Source organism: Biomphalaria glabrata, chromosome 11 (genome assembly GCF_947242115.1).
Source record: "Biomphalaria glabrata chromosome 11, xgBioGlab47.1, whole genome shotgun sequence".
NCBI lineage: Eukaryota > Metazoa > Mollusca > Gastropoda > Planorbidae > Biomphalaria > Biomphalaria glabrata.
This window is the reverse complement of record NC_074721.1, coordinates 36,395,254-36,418,078: the sequence shown is the minus strand read 5'-3', so window position 1 is coordinate 36,418,078 and position 22,825 is coordinate 36,395,254. Positions and strand designations below refer to the sequence as shown.

General features: G+C 37.7%; 1 protein-coding gene across 1 annotated transcript in view; it reads right to left on the bottom strand.

The window, feature by feature from the left end:
* LOC106053110 (macrophage mannose receptor 1-like) overlaps nucleotides 1–22,825 on the bottom strand; it is a 53,096-nt gene that overhangs the window by 14,016 nt on the left and 16,255 nt on the right. The window contains exons 11-16 of the mRNA XM_056004422.1: nucleotides 20,596–20,668; nucleotides 20,153–20,191; nucleotides 13,017–13,180; nucleotides 11,858–11,928; nucleotides 7,148–7,254; nucleotides 2,680–2,841 (exon numbers count right to left, since the gene is read on the bottom strand). Coding sequence (XP_055860397.1) covers nucleotides 2,680–2,841; nucleotides 7,148–7,254; nucleotides 11,858–11,928; nucleotides 13,017–13,180; nucleotides 20,153–20,191; nucleotides 20,596–20,668 — 616 coding nt within the window. The remainder of the gene's footprint in view (nucleotides 1–2,679; nucleotides 2,842–7,147; nucleotides 7,255–11,857; nucleotides 11,929–13,016; nucleotides 13,181–20,152; nucleotides 20,192–20,595; nucleotides 20,669–22,825) is intronic.

Below are 22,825 nucleotides of genomic sequence, written 5' to 3'. Positions count from 1 at the left end.
TTGGTGTTGATTTAGAGCCATCTACTATTACATTTTTTTCTCTCCCTATCAAATCAGAAACCCCATGGTAGAGAACCATGCTCAGAATTACTCCCTTAGAGCACAGGAGAGGAAGCGGGCAGTGAGTTGTAAGGTCACCTTATCCCCGTACAGGGACAGATCTAATGCCGCACAAATCCTTGTCCCAATCCTCCCTCACGCAAAATTCGACATTCGTAAAGAATTCGATTTACTGTTTCGTCGTCCTCGACGCAGTGGCGGCACCGTTTGTCGTATTTCTCCCTAAACACTCCAAAGTAGGCGCCTATTGGACAGTGTCCAAATCGGAACTGGGCTAGGACGGCCTGTTACGCACGGCTAAGCTACCACCAAGCGTCCTTTCGGTCTGGTCTACTCAACTACCTATCTCTCCCTATCAGAAAATCCTTAATCATCTAATGCAATGGACCAGCGATGCCCAACCTAATTCGGTCTGTGGGCCATTTTATTCTCCGTCACTCGTGTCGCGGGCCACAAAAGATGAAAAGAAAAATCGAAATGAAATGGACTTGAAACTATTTTGATTAGAATCCCGAGAATCTCGTTCTTATTTATTATTTGTTTATATGTTTATTACTCGAATATCATGCTGCAAAGATAAGCCGTCAAGTCTGAGGACTGAATCGAGATTCTCGCCCGTGAAACGATGATGTATCATAGGCTTGGTCAGTTTCATCACTGAAGACGTTGGTTCACACAAATCAGTGCTTGTAAACATTGGGATCATCCTTAACGTTGGTTTTCGGAGATTTGAACAATTTTATGCTGACAAAAAAAAGCACCACCTAGAAATCAATTGTCTGCATCGCTTGAAAATTTCAAGCAGGTGGGGGGTCTGACTTTGCAAGTTAATCAGTTCCTGTTAAAGATCTATCGGGGGTATTTGACACATCACCGCAAATGGATTATCGAAAAGACAGATTTCATTTTTTCAAAAATGAAAACCCAAAAATATGAAAATATTCTTCAATAGCCTTAGAACCGGATCATTTTCTTTTCTTATGACAAAGACATATTTAGCTGTTTATAATGTTGTGGAATGGTGCAGGTAGGGAAATGACAAGGAGCACCCTTTCCGTGTGCTGAATGAAGAGTTGTCATTTCGTTTGGAAAGCGCTAATATTAGCATAGACACATGAAGAAAAAGTATTTAACTCAATTGTAGTTTGGAACTGAGTTAATTCAGATGTGACGTGATGACGTGATTGCCTAAATTGCCTAATCCCACAATCATGAGGGGTCGTTTAGCTGAGACACTTGCTTTAATTTCTGTGTCAAAAAAATATATATTTCATGTATTAAATTTAAAAAAAAAAGTGTTAGTACCACGTCACATGGTCCAGATCCAAAACCTTGCCACAGAGATTTTGTTGGTGAGGCCGCAGTTCAACAACTTTTCTAGTAACTCTTGATGCCAGTCCGATGTGACATCCGTCCATAGTTAGGGCACCATCAGTGGTCACTCCCACGTGAGCAGGTCCTCGCGTGGTGGTGCCACGCATCCTCCTCATAGCTACTAGTTCCTCTATCATTTCAACATGACTGACTGTACCTCGAATGCCAAACGTTGAGCCGTACTGAATACGTTCGTTTAATATTGGACAGACACATTTTCTTTGTAAAACTAAACTAATATGTTGGCTCCACAAAAAAAAGTAAAGATGTGTACATTAAGGTGTTTAAGACCATGGTACCGGTCAATCGAAGAGAGGGAAAGATGCATTTTTCAACTTTTTTTTTTTTTTTTGAGGGACGATGATTCTCTACACTTTGTGCCGATGTTTACGCTGGACGGATAGAACCACGTCGCGGGTCGGATGTGGCCCGCGAGCCGTATTTTGGGTATCACTACAATGGACCATCAATGCATAAATAGTTTAATTTTTTAAGCAAACTATGGTGGTAAACTTTGTCAAAAGCCTTGGAAAAATCTAATAAGATAGCAAATATTTGCTCACTATTATCTAAACTTTTTGAAAAATCTTCAATTAGTCCTATTAGTTGTGTTTCACATGATCTATATTTCCTAAAGCCATGTTGGTATGGTGTGAGGACATTATGTTTGTCTAAGTGGTTTATGATGTTGCTACATATTATGTGTTCTAGGATTTTACATGTGATGCTGGTAAGTTATACTGGGGGTCTGTAGTTTCCTGGGTCAGATTTTTCCTTTTTTAAATTGGGGGGTGACATTAGCTTTTTTCCAGTACTCAACCCTGGTTAAGAGATGTTACGAAATTCGATTTGTATGTTGGAGCATACCTCATAACAATGAATATGTACTCGTATATTATTGTAATGTGATCATGGTGTGTGGATTTGTATTATCCGTAAGTATATTTTATTAATAAAGTCCAGGCATGGAAAGTTATAGCATAGGATAGAGCAGAATGAAGTAATGTGCTAAAGCAGGCCAGAGCTCTCCATAAGCTGTAGCGCCCCTCGAATAAACGGATGGATGTATTTTATTATTGCCAACTTATAATATAGAAATTTGTAACATTCATGAATAAAAGAAAAAAAAATTAATTAAAATGCACCACATTAAATTGCATACAGAAAATTCAAATCTTGTTGTGTAATAAATGCATTGTTTCGTTGGCACGACATTTTGTAAGTAACACTTTTTTTTTTTTTTACCTCTGCTGAAAAATCGTTTAGGACAGACACTTTCTAACTGCACTGTTGGGTTTGTTATTGAAGCTATTGTCGTAAGCCTAAAAGGAAGTGTAACTGCTGAACTGTTTGACTTCTTGCATATGAATTTAAATGCTTCAGAACAATTAGATGAAAACCACAAAGCTGCAGAAAAAAATAAAACAACACATACTTTTAGTTTTCATACTTCAGTGATATTGAACTTGATACAATCTAGGGACATTTTAATATCCTAAATTTATGTCCAGGGCCTAAGATACACAAATGAAATGAAACTGACCTGAAACTACTTTATTTCAAAACCGTGAATGTAGTACTTAATTCATTATTGGGATGTTGGAAATGTCTTTTCTTTATTTTATTATTTTTTTTTAGTTTTCGCGTAAAATTATAGCAATGTCTTCGATACTGAAGATTAAGAATGAGTGTCGTGATTCTATTAACTACGCAAACCCAGTTGCGACCTGAATATTTCCCCGCACATTTTGCAGACAAAGCTGTTGTCCGCTGGCGGTCTATTTAAGTTTTTTTTTATCGTCTTCTGCACCTGTCTTCAACAATGGCTTTTCTTTGAGTCTCAAATGTTTGTCCAGCAGCCTTTGTGACAGCTACCCAACTGTCGTTATCAGAGGTCCTCTGCAGCCAGCTACTTTCCTCTATGCCAGTGAGGGCGCTTACGTGGGGCACCTCTGTTACGCCGTCCTCCTTTAAGCTCGCCGAAGAAGATCCTTTTTTTTTTTTTTTTTGCATGTGGTCGTCTCCCATGCGGGATAAGTCTCCTACCCCGCGCAGCTGTCAAATGGTAATTAATGCTTCTATACGGTCCACACCTGCCACCAGCAGAAAACCGTTATTTGTCAGTCGGAATTACACGGAAATAAAGGAGTACGCGACTATTGGTTCACTTAGACACCTAACCCGGAGGACAAGTGATTCCCAGACAACTGGCTCAAAGACTATTTATATAAACATGAAGTTAAAGTGCCATTTCTCCAGTAGTGATCGCTGGGAGAAATTCTTTAATCCAACCCTTATAGGAATATACTCATGTGTCCGAAACTGATACCTATTATATCATATGTTCAAGTAAAAACGATGTATATTTAGAGCCCCTCTTTCATACTTGTTGTTCCTCTCTCAATAATTAGTAGTTACAAACAGGTTGCACAACTAAACCGACGTGGGCAATAAAAACTCAACAGATTTTTCCTGAAAAACATTGAGTATAATTTTAGTGATAAATGTACAATCCGGATATGACCCGGGGCCTGCGGGCCTTGGTTTTGGGTATCAATGATTTACTGGAATGAATTTGGATCTATGTCAAAGATTGAGAATGTTCCCATTGCTAGAGATGATACAGAATGATTCTTGGTGTCCCAAAGACCGCATCACCAATGAAAGGATTAGCACAAAAGGGTTAATACAGCAATTGGACCTTACCATGACCTGCTATGCTAAACACTGTCAACATAGGTAAACTCAGACTATATGGCCACTTTATAGGTCCTCAGAGCTGGCAAAGACAGCACTTATGGGAACAGTACCATGAAGAAGAAGAAGCAGACAGAAAGCGATGGGAAGACAACATCAAAGAATATAGAGGCCTATCATTGAATGCAACTCTATCCAAGGCAAAGGACAGAGAGGAAAGGAGAAAGATGGTTGACAGATCTTGTGTAGTTCACCAACAGCACAACATACTAGCGAATGTGTGAAGGAGAAGACCTTGGAAACCCAAGGATGGAGGGTGGTGCTGTAGCAGGTGGTCCCATAACAATTGTTTTCTTCGTGCTAATTGTTAAGCCATATTGTTTACAGGCCTACGGTGAAGGTGAAGACCTTGGAAACACACACACACTCTCCCTAACAACGCTGTTGGGATTTTTGTTTTTAAAGTTTATCCTCAGTACCAGTCTATAGGTTTGCTTCTTTGGGGGCTGGCTTGAGCAACTCTCTTCGCTCTTCTTAGTCAGCAGCACTTCAGGGAACATCACCAGGAAGAAGAAGAAGAGGAAGACAGAGAAAGCGATCATCAAAGAATATACAGGCCTGTCATTAAATGTAACTTTATCCAAGGCAAAAGGACAAAGAGGAAAGGAGAAAGATGGTTGACAGATCTTGTGTGGTTCACCAACAGTTCAACAGACTAGCGAATATGTGAAGGTGAAGACTTTGGAAACCAAGACACTTCCTAACAGTGATGCTGGGATTTTTTTTAAAGTTCATCCTTACTACCAGCCAATCGGTCTGCTTCTTTGGGGGTGCAGTGCTGGCTTGGGCAACGCCATAGCAGAATGTCAAAGAAGAGGCTGTTGAATTGTTTCCTCTTGTTTAGCCACATTTTCTTTGGAGAAAAAGTTTTTGTACTCACCTCACTGTATCTGGACACATGACTTTGGACAGTTACTTCTATCACACACTACACAGTGTTCAGAAGTTCCTACTTTTTGTTTAGCCAAAGTCTTGACTTATAGAAATCCTAAATCATGTGTTTTTTCAAAGCTTATACCAACTCTGTCTGTCTGTGTGGTAAAAAGTCTGTACACGTTATTTCTCTCACACCCAATCTCGGATCAAACTGAAATGTCGCACAATTATCGCTTTTTACATGTCTGGTATCTCAAACAAAGGAAATAAATTATACTTGCCAGATACGGTTGTATAATTTGAATTAGCCCCCTTCATTGTTTGTAGAAAAAGAAAAGTTGTAAATAAATTTAAAAAACCATTTTCATAAGCATCTCCCTGGCACGTGGTTACCGTATTGGCTCGAGAAGGCTGAGGAGGACTTTGCCCCCCAGTTCGAATTCAGGTCGCTCACTTGATTTTTTTTTCATAAAACATTTAAAATCCAGTCACCTAGATACCCCCTTCTTCCCCTTCCCCTTTTAACCCATTCCAACTGGTTCAGATAATTGATAGGGTCATAGCGTAGTGAGAAAGCTAAAAGTATGAAATTGCGCTAAACAAAAACAGTTGGTAAAAATATTTGTAATCGCACAGATTAGTTTGAATCGATTACAAATTTAATGACATGACTGATCCCAACAAACTGATACAATTATACTTAATATAAGCTTTGTGTTGTTTTTTTTTAATGCTTTTATGCTTTCTTCCTAATACCGTACCTATATCAATTTTCTGTAAAACATAATCTCAAAGTCACAACTTTCACGTCTGCTAAATCTGGAAACATAGAAACAACAACAGCTCAGGCGATCTGAGCGGGTATTCCAGCACACCACTCATTTTTTTTTATTTGTAGAGTTTAATGTCAACTTTGAGACTCCAGAAAAGCCATTATTGAAAACAGGCGCGTAAGACTGTAATAAAACTTAAATATCTCGCCAGTGGAAAACGGCTTTGTCTGCATGAAAAGCGGGAAAATATGCCGGTCGCAAATGGGTTGGACTAGTCATGTGAAACACTGCTCATCTTTAATCTTCGGAATTGATGTCATTGCCATAATTATTATTACAGTTGAATAAATATATAGAAGTATATCTTGATCATTTTTCGCGACTCCTATGTAGAAATTGACTGGACTGTTATACAAGAACTGGATTGTGTAAGTTTGAAGACTACTATCAAAATTTGAAAAAGAAAGTATAATGACTAATGATTGAATACCATCAGCTCCATAAAAGAGGAAATAATTTAATAAATAATTAATACATGTTACTTGTACTATTTTGGAGGCGCAGTGGCTGAGCGGTAAAGCGCTTGGGTCCGGGGTTCGAATCCTGGTGAAGACTGGGATTTTTTATTTCGGGATCTTCGGGCGCCTCTGAGTCCACCCATCTCTAATGGGTGCCTGACATTAGTTGGGGAAAAGTAAAGGCGGTTGGTCGTTGTGCTGGCTACATGACACCCTCGTTAATCATAGGCCACTGAAACAAATGACCTTTACATCATCTGCCCTATATACCACAAGCTCTGAAAGGGGAAGCTTTACTTTTGTACTATTTTAATCATCCGCCATGTTTGTTATGTTGATCCAGTAATAATGAGAATGGACCTCATTCACCAATCGTAAACAAACAACATTTAGCCACGTGGTGCTCTATCTCTTCTATATAATTTACGATCTCAATGTTTAAGTCATGATGGTTGTCACGTGACCGTTTGTTTCGTTGTTTTATCAATAAGATCACGTGACTAAATGCTGTTTGTCTACGATTGGTGAACGAGGTCCATTGGTAACGTTTGGCCATAAAACTGTATACATAATGTTGTATTATTTGAACCAAAAACTAACATTTACTTTTTTCAAAATTTTCCAACATAAATGACTAGATAGATATACGTAAAACGTAGTCATTGTGTACAGAGGAGTAACGTCAAAGATAAGATAATAATATTATTAAAAGTATTAAAAACACAGAGAAGAACCTAATGGTATGCTAGTACTAAGCCAAAAAGAGTTTACTTCAACTACCGAACTGACCATGTTCTGATTTAGTCCTAGCACACACATGCGGAAATAAAAGACCGAACCATTGAATCTCTCCTCCATTCCAAGCCACAAAGTCGAATGGGCTTTCGTCTGACCATCTAAAGAGGACAGAAATTGAATGCACTTTAATGTTATAGATCCAGAAAAAAAAATCAATTAAATTAATATAACAACCTTTACCCGTCGGTTTTTTTTTTTTTTTTTTTTTTTTACAAAACGAATGGCAGAGGTGCGGGGTATACAGAGGTGCGGGGTATACAGAGGTGCGGGGTATACGGAGGTGCCCCGGGGGGGGGTATGCTCTTTTTTTTTGTACTCATAACAGAAACTATAAACATACCGGTGGTCTTCTTACCTGCTTTAGTTCGCTGTATAATTGTGACATGATCGCTGTATGATTGTGACATGATCGCTGTATGATTGTGACATGATCGCTGTATGATTGTGACATGATCGCTGTATGATTGTGACATGATCGCTGTATGATGGCTTCATGATCATCTCATCATAAACTCGGGAGAACAAATAGTGCCTACCACTACATACACGGCCGATAATCTTAAACATACTAGACTAGTAATCATTATGACAAGCTTATGACTTGCCAGGCTTTACACATGACTAAAGGTTATACGAGTACCTGGGGCCCGTATTTGGTCTTAACACTACAGAAAAGGATATACGAAAGATATACGATGCAAATATAGTTTATATGTATGTGCATGTTTATAGATTATTAAAAAGAAAAAAAAGTGTAAGCGTCCAAAAGCCTATAAGAAACGTTTGCACCTTTGCGAAAACTTTGACCGCGTTGCTGGAATCGGATATGAAAAGGGCGAATAAACATAAAGGTATTGAAACCTTTGTTACAAGTTATTTTATTGACATTTATAAAATAATCTATGACCTTGTGATGCTAGTCAAATAAAAATGATAATAATAATAATTACAGAATACATTAATGATTCAGAGTAGTGAAAAATAAAAAATAAAAACTTAAAATGAAACATAAAAACTTAGCTTATATAAAAGCAAAAAAGGTAAAATCAGGGGGCAATATAGTTAAAGACTGGAAGTATAACCTCCATTTTTACTTTATAAAACAAAATTAATGAATTATCACTTATTGATTAATTAATTGGTTAATTTTTAAAATGATTCATGTATTGTCATAGACTTGTCAAGAGTGATGCAAAATTTTAATTTGATTTTGGGAAACTAAACGTGATAAACGAAATAACTATTTTTATATACTATGACATCTCTAAAAAAAAAGTAGCATTTATTTCCCTTCTTTGACACCACACAAAACAATTAATTATCAACAACTAATTAACCAAAGTGAGACTTTGATGATTTTACATTTATCTTTTCAGTCTACTCAAAATTAACCTTAGCCCAAGCCAACTTAGGGAATGACACAGATAATGTGGTGTATACTTTTCAGCAAATGTTGGACCAATATTCCTGAGCTGGAATCAAAATTATAGTTTCCTTCTATGACATAAAGCATGGGTAAAGTTTGGCAGTACTTTAAATAGTGTGCAATTTTTTTGTTTTTGAGTTCATACAATTCTTTCTTCTACAAATGACTAATTAAGATTTTTTTCCGCCCCACAGATTAACCAGCACAGATCTATCCTATAATCTTATCATTGTTTATGGAAGTCAGTCGTTAGACTATTACTTGATGCAAATCATTTACAGTCATTTCATTGCACAATCAAGACAACTGACAGTTAATGGTACAGACTATGAGATATTAGCATTTAAAGTCTATGAGACTTTTGAAGAAGCAAGACTTAACATCAATCCCAAAGGTTCATATGATAAAATAGCAATTACTACTAAATAGCAAATACATTAAACAAATTATTCTAACTTGTGCTAAAAGGAAATTCAACTACTATTTGAAATATGCTCCAATAGCTCTATTTTATATTATCTATCATGGAAATTTTTTAGTGTGATTCTCGGGTACAATAAATAATTCCGTGAAACCTCAAATTTATCCGAGTGTGGGTGTAGGAGAAAACAACGTGTACAGCTTTTGACCAGACGGACAGACAGACAGACAGACAGTGAGTTGCTTGAAGCTTTGTTCAAATAGTAATGGCTTGGTTTTGTGCATCCCATGCTTAGTACATGTGCCTGCATCATGCAATGTGATAGCTACATATCTTTGGACTTTACTATGCATTTTTAAGTAATTCTAAAAATAGTTCAAGACGTTTTGAATACTTAACTAAAAATATGAAAAAAATAGACACTGGGTTAGCAACCTTTTTCCGCCGAGGGTCGCATTAAAAAGTTTGGGGACTAGGAGGCTGAATATATATATATATTGGGGTGCAATAGTTATAATGTTTTTTGTTTGGTAATGCACAAATTGTAAGACAAATTTCCTTACGGATAATAAAGATTATTATTATTATTATTATTATTATTAATAAACAAATAAGGAGGAGTTACAACAAGAGTTAGCAATTTCTCTTGAACTTATTTTATGAATGATTTATTTGTTAATTTTGACACGGTCTGCTAACATCACATTATTTCACCACATATGTATAGTTGCACTTATAGTGAAGTATCATCATCATCATCAAACTCCATTAGAGTGAGGGCTTGAGAGGCTCAAATCCTCTCTTGCAAAAGCCCTGGACAGAAACCCTGCTGTCTTGTGTAGTGCATAAATGTCGCCATACAGGTCGATAATTTTTGGTTTTCCCAGACCTTTCGAGACGGAGATCAGCAAGTCTGGGTCTGTGAAGTATAGAACTGTTTGCTCACGTGCATAATGTGCCGGACCCGTGGAACTAATTAATTAGTTGTTATCCTTGTGACTGCTGTCAAATTACAGTCAATCATCATCATCATCAAAGTCCATTAGAGTGAGGGCTTGAGAGGCTCAAATCCTCTCTTGCAAAAGCCCTGGACAGAAACCCTGCTGTCTTGCGTAGTGCATAAATGTCGCCATACAGGTCGATAATTTTGGGTTTCCCAGACCTGTCGAGACGGAGATCAGCAAGTCTGGGGCAGTCAAACAGAATATGAGGCACGGTTCCTCTTCTTCCCCGCAGCGGGAGCACCGTGAATCAAAATTTGGCCATAGCCGCGAGAAATATGAGCCAACAGGACAGTGGCCTGTCCTGCACTGTGCTATAATAGTTTGCTCAGGCGTGGACAGCCTCCACCACGGGGAAGTGCGGTCAGGGCGCCTCATGCGCTCCCAGACTCCACCGGCTTTTTGGGACTTGTCCCAGCACTCAAAACACTTTTTCATAATTTATGAATTACAGTCAATAAACACATCGACCTGTTCTAACACTTGATAATTCTCTCCCCCCCCCCCCAAAAAAAAAAAAAGAAAAAAAGTTTGTTCACAGATGAATGTGGTTCCTAATTCCAAAAGATGTGAAAGCTTAGCAGCTAAGTTTTTTTTTGAAGTATGGATATACAGTTTCTGTCTCCCGTGAAACTTCCGCGGAAGAACTGACTGGAACTTCTCTTTCAGGTCATAATTTGCTAGGAGGTATGTCCTCTGGAGCTGAATCAGCTTATCTTGTACTTTTAAACCATTTCACTAGCTGGCCTCAGGAAATGGAATAGCTTTGTTGGAAAAGATTTAAGATGCACATACATTTCATGTGCAAACAACAAATTGCATTGCCGCCAATAGTTTTACATAGTCTTTCACTCTTCATTAGAAATATTAGTAACAAAATATCAGTAACAAAGTCACAGTCAATGTCCTTCAAGAAACCTAGCAATCTCTTCCTTGGGATTCCATATTCTTCTAATGTAGGCCAGTGGATACTACTGTGTTACCGAACATCGGCATGATTTGTTTCCAAATCTTCAATTAATTTTAGAAATTGCCAGTCAGGGCCGGCCTTAGATAATTGGAGGGAATTTGGTTGCCCAAAATAAAATAGAATAAACAATTTAAAAAAAAATACCCAAATATATAACCTGTGCGAGGCTCTCAACAACCGTAGGCCCTCAACAACCACTCAACAACCGTAGTCCCTCAACAGCCGTAGGCCCTCAACAGCCGTAGGCCCTCAACAACCGCTCAACAACCGTAGGCCCTCAACAACCGTAGGCCCTCTACAACCGTAGGCCCTCTACAACCGTAGGCCATCGGCAACAGCAACGTTTACCTATGCCTGAAGCCGGTCCTAAGCAAAAACTATATATGAACATAAAGATTTGTATAGTAATAACGTGGCTGGTATTCAATGTAGCTCTGTGTAAACTTTCCCGTAATGAGTCTATTGGTCTTTATTGCTTTTTATTTTATTACAAACCTGCTTTTCTTAGTCAAGGCACGGTCTCCATCAGTTGTTAACCTTGCCATCTTTCAAAACAGTTCTTCATAACATTGAAAAAATACTGGCCTGCGCTTGTCTCCTTGACTGAATGTATCGAAATAGTGCTATTGAATATAGTATTCGTTTACTTTGAAATTTTACGAATGACGTAATAGAGACAATGTTTATCTAGCCACTTCAAATGTTTCAATAATTTCTGAAGATATTTACATTTTTTAAAAAAATATATTTGCATTTTTATATTGTACTTTGTAAGCACACCTGATTCCGCGGTCCGCATAAAAAACTTCGACGGGCCGCATATGGCCCGCGTACCGTAATTTGCCCACTTGTAATAGACTATTTGAGCTAGAAAGCTACTTACCTAAAAACTTTTGTAGTCTTTTTGAACAGTCCTATCCAGTAGTACGTGTGGTAAACATTCCTTCTTCTAAGCTGAAAGAAGAAAACTGAATGCAAACTTTCTTTCCAATGGAATATACTGCACATAAAATAGATTGTGAGTGTAAGAAACTGAGGAGGCGAGAGAGAGAGAGAGAGAGTCAGTATGGTACAGATGAGAAAGAGAGGAAGAGAGAGAGAGAGAGTCAGTATGGTACAGATGAGAAAGAGAGTAAGAGAGAGAGAGAGAGAGAGAGAGAGTCAGTATGGTACAGATGAGAAAGAGAGTAAGAGAGAGAGAGAGAGTCAGTATGGTACAAATGAGAAAGAGAGTAAGAGAGAGAGAGAGTCAGTATGGTACAGATGAGAAAGAGAGTACGAGAGAGAGAGAGAGAATATGTACAGTAAGTGTGAGGGTATAGATTGATAGAGAGAGAGAGAGAGAGAAAGAGAGAGAGAGTCAGTATGGTACAGATGAGAAAGAGAGGAAGAGAGAGAGAGAGTCAGTATGGTACAGATGAGAAAGAGAGTAAGAGAGAGAGAGAGAGAGAGTCAGTATGGTACAGATGAGAAAGAGAGGAAGAGAGAGAGAGAGAGTCAGTATGGTACAGATGAGAAAGAGAGTAAGAGAGAGAGAGAGTCAGTATGGTACAGATGAGAAAGAGAGTACGAGAGAGAGAGAGAGAATATGTACAGTAAGTGTGAGGGTATAGATTGATAGAGAGAGAGAGAGAGAGAAACATACTAAGTGAAATATGGGTGAGAGAGGCTGTTGCAGAGTGTGTGTGTGTGTGTTGTATAGACAGAATTGAGAAATGAAAAGACTGTGACAAAGAGAAAGAGTGCGGTACAGATATTTGAGGTAGGTAGAGAGAGAGAGAGAGAGAGAGAGCGAGAGAGAGTGGTACAGATAAATGTAAGAGAACGAGAGGCTGTGGGGTACTGATAAATGCGAGAGTGCAGTATAGATAGTTTAAAAAAAGAGATAATAATGTGATTTATAATTGTTAGCCTAGATCTAGTGCTAATTTAATTACTAATTAACTAATCAATAATGATTTTTTTGAACAATCCGATGAATGCCATAATATAGCATTAAAATTAACACTATAATTAAATTTCGATTCTCTCAAAATGGGTACCTGATATAAAAGAAAATTATTTTCATCTTGTGAATGTACGCTGACGAGTTCCGCCCCTTTGTTTCGGCAGACGTCTTGTGCTTCACTCCAAGTTTTTGTCTCGTCGCTTATAAAATAACAAAATCCTCCATGGTACAGCCACCCACTCTCAGCACACCTTGGGGCTGAATTGAAATACAAAGAGTTTGTGATTGGACGCTTTTTTCTAATCCTATACTCTTAAGCGAGCAATTCTTGTATGTATGTATGTATATATATTTATATTTATATATATATATAAATTTTATTTCGAAAACGGCTCTAACGATTTTCTTTAAAAGTTCACGGTATGTGCATAATAGTGAGAAAAAAATTCTCAACTCATTGGCCACATCGGGAAAACTCAAGGTCGACCGTTATATCGGTTTGAAAATGGCTCATTATCGAAAAATTTATTTTGGCTAGAATGTTTTATGAATGAAATTTTCTATATGACGTCAATGGGAAAAAAAACTTGACACCGCTTACGTCACTAGGCTCACAGCAGTACACTAAGACATTTCTTCGCAAACAAGAAAAAGTTTTAATGATTCAATTGGCGTAATTAAACATTTGCGCACCATCTTAATTTACATTGATCCATTATGAAACTATGGAAGAAAAATAATGAAATATCTTTATGTATGATTAGTTATTGTGTTTTAAAGGCTTTATAAATTGTTTACACTTGAATTGCTTACACCCATAGGTAGCTTTTACTTTGTTATTATTTTGCTGGTGAATTATTGCAATGTGTGTAAGCTTCGAAGTCTGCTGTCCAATACCAAAACGTAGGAAATGGTCATAACACAGCTTATCTATGCCTTACTTGCACAATCAGGGCCGGCCCTAACATTTGCGGGGCCCTATGTGAAAAAAATGAGGATTGCGCGTGGACCAGTAAGGGTATTGATAAGGATAATAAGTGAACATAAAGATTTTGTATTAGAAAATAAATTCGTATTTGCATTACATTTTTATTAAATGAAAGCTGACGATGCCGTTTTTTTATATCACGCGTAGGACTGGCGTTTACCATATTGATTGACACCCCAAAGTGACAATTTTGTCTTTTTAAGGACATTTTTATGAGTTTCAGGAGATTTCCAGGAGCTCCTTGAAAACAAGGAGACCACGGGAACCCTATTATAAATTATAATGGTTTAATTTAATAATTTACACCTAGAATTAGCGCGGGGCTTTTGAACCTTCGGGGTCCACCACTGTGACAGCATAGGCCTAGGGCTGGCCCTGATGATATCCAGCTCGCGGTCAACGAATTTTCATCACGCTGCTGCCTTTTTTTAATTTGTTAACCTATAAACCTCGGTAAAACAGAAGTCATGTTCCAAAAGTCACCCAATAAAACCTACTCAGCCCAAAGATCACTGCCATAGACATCCCTTAAAGTGGTAGATAACTTCACATTATCTGGGAAGCATTGAATCAATTGACGCATTGCTTTAAAGAGAGTTTGATATGTGATCATGGATAGTCGTGCTTTTGGACGCCTCCAAGCGAGAGTGTGGCGAAATAAATCGCTCGCCTGTCTACGAAAATCAGTGTCAACCAGTATTCTCTCAACTCATCTATGTGGACCTGAGACATGAGTACTTTATAGAAAGCAACTAAGACTTCTTGAACGACTTCACCAAAGACCACAATACAAACAGCGATATTCTTGCAAAATGGTATGAAATTCGAGTCCGAAGATAAGTGAGGAATGCAGTATTTCCCTTTGCTGTGCAGCCCCAACTGTGACCTACATATTTTGCCACATCCAGGGCAAGCATAACCATTGTCCGCAGGTGGCCGATTTAGATTTTCTTTTCGCCGTCTGCGTTTGTTCTCGGGAGCAGATTTTCTTTTTGTCTCAAATGTGTATCCCGCGGCCTTCGTGAGAGACCTCCAGCTGTCTCGTTCGGAGGCCGCATACAACCAGGTGCTCTCTTCTATGTCAGCCAAGAAAAGTTGACGACTAAGCTGGTCTTTGAAGAATTTCCGTGGAGCGCTTCTGTCACGTCGACCACATTTTAGCTCACAAAAAAAGACTGCCTTTGGCATTCGTTCGTCTCACATACGGGATACGTGCCCTACCCAGTGCAACTGTCGGACCATAAGAAGTCCCTCTATACTGTCCATACCGGCGTTGGCAAGGACATCGCTGGTTGTAGTGCGGGTCCTGCCACCGTATGTCCATGATGGAGCGCAAGCATCTTTAATGAAAGCACTCAAGAAGTCTTAGTTTTTTCTGTAAAGTGTCCATGTCTCAGAGCCATAATGAATATACTAATTGCAGTATTAAATGTCATGAAGTAACCATTTTAGAAGTTATACTGCAAAGACTTTCTTACAAGCCTATAATAGCCCAATAGTTCTACATGAAAGAAGCAATGTAAAACGTTAAGACGTGAGCTGTGGTTTTCTATAGGGACTTTCTATTCTTATCGCCATGTACAATTACATTGAGAACTGAAAGAACTAAAAAGCAACTCTTCGGATTGATAGTGTTTACCCGATAGTTCATTTTCGTAATTACAACAATATTCCCAAAATAACTTCGGGTAAATATCCTTCCTTAACAAATTATTCATCCGAGCGAGGCTCGGTCACCTGATATTAGTAATTATTATAAAAAAAATTACAGCGCTGTTAACAAGCATTAAAAAGTAATATCAGGTGACCGAGCCTCGCTCGGATGAATAATTTGTTAAGGAAGGATATTTACCCGAAGTTATTTTGGGAATATTGTTGTAATTACGAAAATGAACTATCGGGTAAACACTATCAATCCGAAGAGTTGCTTTTTAGTTCTTTCAGTTCTCAATGTAATTGTACATGGCGATAAGAATAGAAAGTCCCTATAGAAAACCACAGCTCACGTCTTAACGTTTTACATTGCTTCTTTCATGTAGAACTATTGGGCTATTATAGGCTTGTAAGAAAGTCTTTGCAGTATAACTTCTAAAATGGTTACTTCATGACATTTAATACTGCAATTAGTATATTCATTATGGCTCTGAGACATGGACACTTTACAGAAAAAACTAAGACTTCTTGAGTGCTTTCATTAAAGATGCTTGCGCTCCATCATGGACATACGGTGGCAGGACCCGCACTACAACCAGCGATGTCCTTGCCAACGCCGGTATGGACAGTATAGAGGGACTTCTTATGGTCCGACAGTTGCACTGGGTAGGGCACGTATCCCGTATGTGAGACGAACGAATGCCAAAGGCAGTCTTTTTTTGTGAGCTAAAATGTGGTCGACGTGACAGAAGCGCTCCACGGAAATTCTTCAAAGACCAGCTTAGTCGTCAACTTTTCTTGGCTGACATAGAAGAGAGCACCTGGTTGTATGCGGCCTCCGAACGAGACAGCTGGAGGTCTCTCACGAAGGCCGCGGGATACACATTTGAGACAAAAAGAAAATCTGCTCCCGAGAACAAACGCAGACGGCGAAAAGAAAATCTAAATCGGCCACCTGCGGACAATGGTTATGCTTGCCCTGGATGTGGCAAAATATGTAGGTCACAGTTGGGGCTGCACAGCAAAGGGAAATACTGCATTCCTCACTTATCTTCGGACTCGAATTTCATACCATTTTGCAAGAATATCGCTGTTTGTATTGTGGTCTTTGGTGAAGTCGTTCAAGAAGTCTTAGTTGCTTTCTATAAAGTACTCATGTCTCAGGTCCACATAGATGAGTTGAGAGAATACTGGTTGACACTGATTTTCGTAGACAGGCGAGCGATTTATTTCGCCACACTCTCGCTTGGAGGCGTCCAAAAGCACGACTATCCATGATCACATATCAAACTCTCTTTAAAGCAATGCGTCAATTGATTCAATGCTTCCCAGATAATGTGAAGTTATCTACCACTTTAAGGGATGTCTATGGCAGTGATCTTTGGGCTGAGTAGGTTTTATTGGGTGACTTTTGGAACATGACTTCTGTTTTACCGAGGTTTATAGGTTAACAAATTAAAAAAAGGCAGCAGCGTGATGAAAATTCGTTGACCGCGAGCTGGATATCATCAGGGCCAGCCCTAGGCCTATGCTGTCACAGTGGTGGACCCCGAAGGTTCAAAAGCCCCGCGCTAATTCTAGGTGTAAATTATTAAATTAAACCATTATAATTTATAATAGGGTTCCCGTGGTCTCCTTGTTTTCAAGGAGCTCCTGGAAATCTCCTGAAACTCATAAAAATGTCCTTAAAAAGACAAAATTGTCACTTTGGGGTGTCAATCAATATGGTAAACGCCAGTCCTACGCGTGATATAAAAAAACGGCATCGTCAGCTTTCATTTAATAAAAATGTAATGCAAATACGAATTTATTTTCTAATACAAAATCTTTATGTTCACTTATTATCCTTATCAATACCCTTACTGGTCCACGCGCAATCCTCATTTTTTTCACATAGGGCCCCGCAAATGTTAGGGCCGGCCCTGATTGTGCAAGTAAGGCATAGATAAGCTGTGTTATGACCATTTCCTACGTTTTGGTATTGGACAGCAGACTTCGAAGCTTACACACATTGCAATAATTCACCAGCAAAATAATAACAAAGTAAAAGCTACCTATGGGTGTAAGCAATTCAAGTGTAAACAATTTATAAAGCCTTTAAAACACAATAACTAATCATACATAAAGATATTTCATTATTTTTCTTCCATAGTTTCATAATGGATCAATGTAAATTAAGATGGTGCGCAAATGTTTAATTACGCCAATTGAATCATTAAAACTTTTTCTTGTTTGCGAAGAAATGTCTTAGTGTACTGCTGTGAGCCTAGTGACGTAAGCGGTGTCAAGTTTTTTTTCCCATTGACGTCATATAGAAAATTTCATTCATAAAACATTCTAGCCAAAATAAATTTTTCGATAATGAGCCATTTTCAAACCGATATAACGGTCGACCTTGAGTTTTCCCGATGTGGCCAATGAGTTGAGAATTTTTTTCTCACTATTATGCACATACCGTGAACTTTTAAAGAAAATCGTTAGAGCCGTTTTCGAAATAAAATTTATATATATATATAAATATAAATATATATACATACATACATACAAGAATTGCTCGCTTAAGAGTATAGGATAATATTTGCTCAAGGTATAACTTAGAACAAGCGTTAGGCAAAAAAAGTTTGTATCTTTTTAACCGATCACTGTGGTCTTTTATTTCTCAATTTATTTATATCTTGTAATTCGTCGCTACTGCAAGGGCCAGATTCAAGTCAGTTCAGGCCCGGAAGCAGGATTTTTTAAGGAGGCCCTTCACTTTTTTTGAAATTTTTAATATAAAGTCTACTTATTACTAATAATACTTATAGCTAAAAGTCAATCAAATATATATTTTAGAAGAAATAAATAGAGGGCTTATCAATGGGCGTAGTTAGGGTGGGGGAGGAGGGGGAGAATTTGAATATATTCCTGCGCCCCCACTTGAAGGGGCCCCCAATGAGTGTTTTTTTTTTTATATTAAATATTAAATATTACGAAAAATGCAGGGGCCCACAAAAAGGTCAAGCTCCCGGGCCCCAAAATGGTGGGAAATTCCCAGCTACGCCCCTAGTGCTTATCAAATCAATCTCAATGTACTTCTATTTTTTTTTAAATATGCATATATTTGAACGTATGTTTTTTAAATAGTGGCCCTAAGGCCCTGGGTTGACGTCCATACTTAAGTACGGAGCTGCTAGAATGAGACACTTCTTAACCCATGACAGTGTTGCCAACTGTAAGATTTTAAGTATAGTAAAAAAAAAATTTTTGAAAATTAAAAAAAAAAACATTTAATTAAATATTTCTGAATCCTTGAAATTCAGATATTTTTTTTACAAGTTTATATCAACTCGCTCTGTCTGTCTGGCGAAAACTTTGCACACGTTATTTCTCTCACACATAATTTCGGATCAAGCTGAAATGTCACTTTTTTTTTTGTTCTTAGACCTGACAAAACAAGAATCAATAAAAAGAAATTAACCAATTAGTTAATTAATTATGGTAATAATTACTTTGTCTGGCATATCAAACAAGGGAAAGAAATGTTACTTGACTAATAAGGTGAATTAGACCCTTTTATACTTTGTAAGTCGTCACTTTAAAGTTTGAAGCTAGCGACAGATTACTGTTAAACCTTCTATTTTCATAAGCGGTTCGCTGGCATAGTGTATAGTGTATTCGCTTGAGAAGGCTTTCAACACTTTCCAGTACGTACCTGGACACGTGGGGGTCGAAGGTAACCGAAGGCTGACTTATTAGCCAAGCTCGGCACAAAGCTGGACCCTGTGGACGAGCCGCAGACTTTTGAGCAGGCGCGTGCGATAGTGGGTGAATGGGCAAGAGATAAATGGTGTAAGAGCTGGGAAAACGGTAATACGGGAAGTCTGGCAAAAAAGGGCCCTCCAAATCGGACGAATGGTGGCGGCTGAATAGGGAGGAACAGGTGACAATCGCTAGGTACAGAACGGGACACTGTCCAATCGGTGCCTTTTTTGCTAAATTTAAACCAAACTTCGATTCACGCTGCAGGCATTGTCAGGACAACATCGAGACAGTTAACCACATCCTTTACGAGTGCGCAAAACTACACCCTAAACATGGCCATTTGAGTGAAACAAAAGCTGGTTTGCATGAGGAGCTGGCTCTGTACGGTGACAGAGAAACTCTGAGAAGAACTGCCGCTTTCCTTGTCTGTGTTATCAGAGAATAGAGTTCTCAACACGGTGCCCTAGTGCGATGAGACTTATACGGTCTCAATACTAACCTGCTACGTAGCAAGCTGTGGGCAATGGAGATCAATAACTCGTCACTTCGTCACGTCGTACAGACAGCCAGCTAATGGTCTCAAATGCCCACAGGTTGCGACGTTGCAGCTTAAAAAAAAAACAAAAAAAAACCTACGAAGTTAGTAACTGTTGGTCGCATTCATTTTGCAGTGCTGAAAAAAAACCTCAAAAACTATTTCTAAATTTTTGAAAAGACATAGCTGATCAACACACTTTTTGTTTTTTCATAACAGGATTACTACTTTACAATAAGACAAAGAGGGGAACTTTCGAACCTTATAAGTTTTAAATTTTAATGTAACTAAAAACAGAATTAGCTGATACCTTCAGTGGTCGTCATAAATGGTCGAATGGTTGTTGATCCTGAAAAAAAAATGTCCTGATATTTAAGAAAAACAAAGTTGACACCAATATATATATTTATATTGTTTTCTATATTATATTTAAATGGGCCCTGATTGATTGATTCAATCAAATTCAATGACTCACATATCTTAAATTCTCCCACTTCTCCTGAATGATAATACGAAAATGTAACTTGTTATTATTTTCCGTTTGGCTATCACAGCTAAGCAATTTCTCAAATTCACAAGTTCGATGAAAATTTTGAAGAGGAAAAAAAAAAACTCTGACATCAAATCTGACAATTAAATGAAAGGTCTTGAATGGCGAACGTCTTACGCGTTGGGCTATAAACACTACGACAAGCTTCAATGCATGTAACGCTCGTGCAAAGTTCGATAAAATACAAAACAAGAAGCACTAACCTAATTTCTTGACACAAATGTACGGCCTGGTTGTGTAACAATTAATGTCATTCCAAAGTCCATTGTGGTACAGCTATTTTCAAAGTAATCGATGTATAGGTATTAAAATATATGAACATATAAATATAAGTATTATATATTAAGTATATTATGTATTTTTCCTACATAATCTTTTATATCGATACTCCCACCTCTCAACCAGCATTTCAACCACCTCTCCAACCTCTTCTTCAAACATCTCTTCAACCACCTCTCCAACCTCTTCTTCAAACATCTCTTCAACCAACTCTCCAACCACCCCTTCAAACACCTCTGTAACCATCCCTTCAAACATCTCTTCAACCACCTCTTCTGAAATATTGACACATAATTCGCTATTGAAAAAAAAACGTGTACCCTTAGCCTATGTAAAAACATTGAAATTGAACTTTATTATCAACCCAGTGGCTGCTATTTTAAAGAAATGATGTTTTAATTAATTATAATAAGATTGTCACACGATTAAGTTCTTGTTATCAGTTTGATTTTATTGACTTCAAGTCTCGGCGAGATGAAAAAAAAATAGAACCTAGAATAACATTACCAAATGAAAAGTTTTTAACTCACTTAAAATCTATTTGAAAAAAATAACTCACACGGAGTTGCCAACTTTGATGTTTTGTGCGAATGATGAACAGTTCTAAGTTAAATGTATTATATAGATGTATGCCTTTTTGAACGAAGTTACAGCCTATGACCTAACAACATTTTTCATTTGATACTTATTTATGGTTTGAATGTGTCTGTAGAATTCTATAGAATGTTCGACTAGGGCAGGGGTCGGCAACCTTCTGAGTCGGAAGAGCCAAAAAGTACAATTTACAAAATTTCAAAGTTTTTAAAGAGCCACAAAAGTTTTTTCTCGCCTGCCAACTATAAATAGTACTCACACTATTTATTCTTCAATTAAAAAAAAGACAATTGAGCAAATAAATGCAATGGGAGCGATGGCTTTGCAGGTTTTAGAAAGTTTGGATCAATTTGACTCATAACTTGTTTTTAGTTTGAAACACGACTCTAACTTTTAATTTGTTAGTTAGCTTCTTACTTTACTTTTAATTATATTCCTGCAACAGAACGCTTGCTCGCACGAATATGTCGATCCAAAGACAGTCAGCATTCCAAATGCTAACTTCTTCACCACACTTTATATTCGCAGAATCAACTCGCGGCATTCCTTTTAAAGCTTTCCATTTTTGTTGCGTTACGTACATTTCTGGACCTACAACACTTCCAACTTGCTTTTTAACTCTGTAAATTTTGTACCCCACAAAGCTTTACTTTTTAAATCGAGCAATTGCATTTGATCCAGCACCAATTCCATATATGTTTATGAAGATTTCGTGACTATTTATGTTGAGACGGTGTACCAGGAATGCTTGAATGGTTTTGTTGGTTTTGAACTGCTCAAGTCTGTCAAGAAATTCATCTTTTATTTTTTTATAACTGTGCTAAAGTAATTCGTGTCAAAAGTTGCACTGATTTTATCGCGATACTGATTAAGACATTGAAAATGAAGAAAATAAACGCTCTGAATATCTTCTGCAAAAAAAAAAATAATTTTTTCTTAGAAACAAACCAATTTCTTCTACCAAAACATAGGCTATGTTTCCCTTTCCTTGCAATTTAAGATTCAGCTTATTTAACTTTTCTGTTACATCCAGCATAAAGTAAACTTTTTGCAACTATTTGTCGTTCTCTAATTCAGGGTGATTAACGCCTTTTTCCTTTAGAAATGTATTTATTTCATTCAAGCACAAAGCAAACTTTTCAACCTTTGGAAAGCCCTCGCACTTAATTGGGAAGAAGGAGGTCTAAATACCGAGTCTCCATTTCCTTTAAGAATTCTTTAAAATGACGATGGTAGAAGGCTTTTGACCAGATGCTGTTAACAATCTTGATTACCAAATATATGACCTTCATTATTTCGTTGCACAAAGCGCTACTTGGTGTATTATGTAGTGAAATGTAAGAATTTCATGAATCGTTGTTGTCCCTTTATTTTTTTACTGTCTTATTTCTGGCTCCATAAGTTGCTTTTGAAATGATTTGATTTAAATCGATCTTATTGTCTTCAATGTATTCTTGCACGGCATTCTGTCTTCCCCTTTAGTGTGTCATAAGAGCGGCAGCAATCCTAGAAGTTCTTCTTTTGGAGCTTGGGAAGACATATTCCTGACAGAAAGGGCAA